General features: G+C 45.6%; 2 protein-coding genes across 2 annotated transcripts in view; one reads left to right on the top strand and one right to left on the bottom strand.

Annotated features, from left to right (window-relative positions):
- Positions 1–2,580, bottom strand: part of LOC117599273 (coiled-coil domain-containing protein 171) — a 12,333-nt gene extending 9,753 nt beyond the window's left edge. The window contains exons 1-7 of the mRNA XM_053240482.1: positions 2,487–2,580; positions 1,604–1,787; positions 1,406–1,532; positions 918–1,092; positions 483–673; positions 227–373; positions 1–8 (exon numbers count right to left, since the gene is read on the bottom strand). The exon at positions 1–8 is cut by the window's left edge and continues 85 nt beyond it. Of these exons, the coding sequence (XP_053096457.1) occupies positions 1–8; positions 227–373; positions 483–673; positions 918–1,092; positions 1,406–1,532; positions 1,604–1,755 (800 nt within the window). The 5' untranslated portion in view covers positions 1,756–1,787; positions 2,487–2,580. The remainder of the gene's footprint in view (positions 9–226; positions 374–482; positions 674–917; positions 1,093–1,405; positions 1,533–1,603; positions 1,788–2,486) is intronic.
- Positions 2,581–4,495: 1,915 nt separating this feature from the next.
- Positions 4,496–5,000, top strand: part of sh3gl2b (SH3 domain containing GRB2 like 2b, endophilin A1) — a 6,845-nt gene continuing 6,340 nt past the window's right edge. Inside the window, exon 1 of the mRNA XM_053240526.1 lies at positions 4,496–4,675. Within this exon, the coding sequence (XP_053096501.1) occupies positions 4,631–4,675 (45 nt within the window). The 5' untranslated portion in view covers positions 4,496–4,630. The remainder of the gene's footprint in view (positions 4,676–5,000) is intronic.

Raw genomic sequence — 5,000 nt, 5'->3', positions numbered from 1 at the left:
ACGGCTGTCTATACACACACACACACACACACACACACACACACATTATTACAAATTACAAAACATTAATGATAGGCCTTCTGATGCAGCTCCACAGTGAGGCCTACATGCACATCAGTATCATATGGCAGCACTTAGCCTTCTGTGTGTGTGTGTGTGTGTGTGTGTGTGTGTGTGTGTGTGTGTGTGTGTGTGTGCGTGCGAGAGTGTGTGTGTTGTGTCTAACCTCCACCTCCTTCTTCATCATCTCCTCACTCTCCATACTCTTCTTCAGCTCAGCCGTCCTCACTTTGAGCTTCTCAGCGTCTCGCTCTCTGTCTCTCTGCACACTGTCCATCCTGCCCTTCAGCTCCTGCAGTGTGTCTTTCTGCTCCTGACACACACACACACACACACACACACACACACACACGCACAAGCCAGTTGAATTGAACCCTTTTCAGACAGGACTCCCCCAAAATAAACACACACACACACGGTACCTGCAGCAGTGAGTCCAGGCGTCTGTTCTCCTCCTGCAGCAGCTCTCTCTCTGTGCTAATGCTGTGAATCAGATGGTCCCTCTCACGCAGCTCTGCCTGGAGGCTCTTCTCATCATCATACCGAGCTTGCTGCGTGATCTCCAAAGCTCTCTGTAGATCAGAGGCCCTCTGACGCAGCTCCGCATTGAGGCCTGCAGACACATCAGTACATATATAGCAGAGTTAAACTATTATAGGCTCTCTGATGCAGCTCCACACTGAGGCCTACACACACACACACACACACACACACACACACACACACACACACACACACTGTAAGAGTCATGCGCAAGCGCACACACACACACACACACTGACACTGTAAGAGTCATGCACACACACACACACACACACACACACACACACACACACACACACACACACACACAGTACCCTCCAGCTGCTGGTTGTGTGTGATCAGGCCGGCCATCTTGTCCTCAGAGAGACTTTTCTGAGCAGCTGTGTCTCTTTTCATCACAGCGAGTTCGTACTCGAGTGTCTGTCTCTGAGCTTCTCCTTTCTCCAGCAGAGCACGACAGCGAGTGAGCTGAGCCTCGTAACCCGACACCTACACACACACACACACACACACACACACACACACCAGTGTAACACTGACAGTTTCAGAGACAAATCTTCACAGCGTGTAAATAGGGGCACACTGTGATGTCACTATATGTCGGCCAATAGGAACATGTCTGGGGCGGAGCGTTCATTTCTGAATGAGTTTCCCAGGAACATGAGAGTGAAAAACACCTAGCTCCGCCCACAACAAAGCGGACAGACGGTGAAATGAAACTGGTCTTGTATGCGTGTGTATTTCTCCGACACTGTGACATCATGTTGTGTAAACGTGTCACATGTTCCTGAGGACACGTCACCTCCTGATTGTACTTGGAGCTGAGCTCGAGCTTGTCCTTCTCCAGCTGGTTGATCCTCCATCTCAGCTCCTCCTCTTTGTCAACGCCCCGCCCTTCAGTCTGCAGCTGACCAATCACCTCTCTCGGCCTGGAATGAGAATGACGTCAGTGTGCTCAGTGATTTGTGTTTCTGTTTCTCATTCCAGTCCTTCCACTGACCTGCTGATCTCCTGCAGATCCCCCTGAGCGGCGCGGCTCACGGTGCGAGGGTGAGACGCACGCAGAGACGCTTTACTCTGTCCACTGTCCCTGCGTCTCGCCCTGTCACGTGCTCGCTCGTCACCTCGCTGCGTCTGCCGGCTCTCAGACATGAGCCCAGTGTCCTGCTAATGTCCACTGAAATCTGAAACACACACACACACACACCGTCTGCTGTACGTCATGTACAGTCAACACTCCGAAGGTTACAGGAGAAAAGGCTTTCTTCTCCACAGAGGAGGTGTGGCCCAAAACAGGAAGTGGAGCTGTGATAATAAAGTTCAGTTTTCATTTCTGTACTTAATAAAGAATCATTCTGTATTTTATAAACATTGTAGTTTCAGTCCAAAAGCAAAGAAGTAAACTGTTCCATCTGCACTGAGAGGGATGTCTTCTAGATTTCTCTTTATTCTGATAAAAATGTTTAAACAATAATATAAAATGCATAATCTAGCTAATTAATGGCGTTATTATAATACAGACTAAATAATGTTCATCATTAAACTCCTCTGTAATAAACCAAAGCTTCCGGTCCTGTGGGACTGAATCAACACACAACTAAACACTAACATTATAAATATAATCACACACATCTGTGATGTCTGTTAAATCTGTGATAATAAATGAAATCAGGTTTGTTGTTGTTGTTGTTGTCGCCATAGAGCTGCTGCTAGCATTAGCCGCTTAGCTAGCGAACAAAGTTTCTTAATAAATGTAACATTATCCTGCACACTGTTACATAAACACTGAATCCCTGAGAAAAATAAATGCTGTGTTTTATTTTCACTCGCGCTGTGTATCAGATAAACAAATTAAAATAAATAATAAATCCATCAACACTCACTGGAAAATGTAGTCCGTTTAAATCTGACGCCGTTTTCGCTTCCGAAACAAACGCGATGGCGTCACTTCCGCTCACACCCGCGCCCACGAGCGTACGTCATTGCGTCACGTCCTGTGAAAATAATCGCCACAAGTAGAAATGGCGTCCTTCTCGTTTTTTTTTAAACGCTCACATGCATTTACTTTCCTTACTTCTTATTTTAATCTCGTTTATTAGAATTCCTACTTTGGGTTTATTATTTTATTTAAATGCGATAAATAAACAGATTTACATTCAGCAGGAAGCTTTCCTCGGTGTTTACTCCTCTACAGCTGCTTATTAAAGAGGCACAGACTCATACAATTGTTGTGCAAAATGTGTGTTTTTTGTAAGTAATATTTATTCTTTAATATTCACTCATTAATATTTACTCATTAATATTCCCATTGTTCTCAGCTTCAGAATCTTTACATGAGAAATAGCATTTACATCACAGACCTTTAAATTAAAATCATCAGATAATAAGATATGATACACTTTTATTAATCCCTCATGATGGAAATAAAGTGTTACAGCAGTGTGTTGGTGAGAATAGTAAATAACATAATGAATAAATAAATAAATAAATAAAAATAACTATAACAGGAACAATGTCAACATGATAAGTAAAGTTATTAGTTATATATTTTTTATATATTTTTTTTATTAATATTTGTAGTAGATGTAGCAAAAGTGTAGTACAGTCTTTCCTCAGTGCTCTGTGTGTGTGTGTGTGTGTGTGTGTGTGTGTGTGTGTGCACTGTCCATGGTGCTGAGCGACTCCTCTCCATTATTCCTTCTGTAGAAAAACACACACACACACACACACACACACGTGTCTGTAGCATGAGGATGGCAGTAACATGCATATGGTATTCTTCCACTTTCATCATATATACCTGCTAAACTTTGAGCTTTTTCCTTCGTTACCCACAATGCTGTTCGACTACCTGCTGATAGTGCTGCAGTGAGACTTGTTCTTCTTAACCGCTGTCCAGCGAAAGCACAAGAGAACACTGCCTCAGTTTGAAACTCCTGCTCGTGACCTCGGGGTCGTTTTCTCCACTGCGAGTTCCCCCCTGCGTACGCAGTCACGTGTGATCAACATGGCCGCTCAGAGCACCAGCAGCAAACACAGCAGCGCTGCTTCCCTTTAAACGAGACGTGCATCGAGACTCTCCTCTGTTCTGGCACCGAGCTGGTGGAATGAACGTCCTTTAGATGTCTAATCAGCATCACTGGCAGTCTTCAAACGAAGTCTAAAGACCTACCTCTTCCTAAAGTACTTAAATTAGCACTTAAAAACATTGTATTGTCTGAGCGCTTGTCTATCACCTCCCCAGCAGAGTTTTGGACTGATGGTATTCCTAGTTTGTGACCTAGCACGCCAGTGTCAGGATGTATTTATTGATAGACTTCAAAGCACTTCTGTAAGTCGCTCTGGATAACGGCGTCTGCCAAATGCCATAAATGTAAATCGTACAGCATTGCCCTCGCCTCATCTCTGTCCCGCTCTCTCACCTCCTCATCTGTACACTCTGGTCTGACAGATCAAACATCACGCTCATCACTGTCACTCGTACCTAGCACCTCGTACCTACACATGCTACCTGGCCAAGCCGAGTGTCCGTGTCGTATCGCTTGCTCCGGCGTCTCCACTGCTTCTGCACGGGATCATATGACTCTGGTGCAGGTGAGTGAGCAGCTAACACTGAAACCTGACAGTTACTGCTCGTGTTTATGTATGCTGTAAATGCACTAGCAATAACAGTTACATTAACAGTGTCCCCCCTGTGACGTCAGAGCTACACACATCCTCTAAATGTCGCAGGAATAAGAGCAATAAGGCACAGCTGTGACATGAGCAGCGCAGTCACTGCACACAGCACAGCAGTTTCAGCATAAACATGTGTGAAGTGTCTCAGAGTGGACTTCAGCTTTAATGTGTCTGATGCGCGCTCTCGCCTTCAGGGCGCGCACACGCACAGGCACACGCACCCGCCCCGTGACGTCACGGCCCGCGAGGCTGAGAGTAAGCGGAGCTCTCTGTCTCTCTCTCTCTCCCTCTCTCTCTCCCTCTCTCTGTTTTCTCTGCACTCAGTGAGCAGCTCAGGCAGGTAGAGGACATGTCTGTAGCAGGACTGAAGAAACAGTTCCACAAAGCGACTCAGGTGAGACACACATCCCTCCATCCGAGCTGTTTTCCTCTCTCTCTCTCTCTCTCTCTCTCTCTCTCTCTCTCTGGATTTATTTATTTCCGGTAACGGACACCGTGATGGCGGCTGCAGATCCTCAGAGTGTTCCTGCAGAGCTGCACACACACACACACACACACACACACACTCATCCATCATCACATCACAGAGCAGCTTGTTTACATTTCTGCTGTCTAATGCATGTCATTTACACGAGCTGCGTGTGTGTGTGTGTGTGTGTGTGTGTGAGGTTCTCCGTCGTGATGTGAGATTAAATGAATTAATAAATAGACTAAAATTC

The sequence above is a fragment of the Pangasianodon hypophthalmus genome, chromosome 16 (genome assembly GCF_027358585.1).
Source record: "Pangasianodon hypophthalmus isolate fPanHyp1 chromosome 16, fPanHyp1.pri, whole genome shotgun sequence".
Lineage (NCBI taxonomy): Eukaryota > Metazoa > Chordata > Actinopteri > Siluriformes > Pangasiidae > Pangasianodon > Pangasianodon hypophthalmus.
This window is presented reverse-complemented; position numbering and strand designations above follow the sequence as displayed.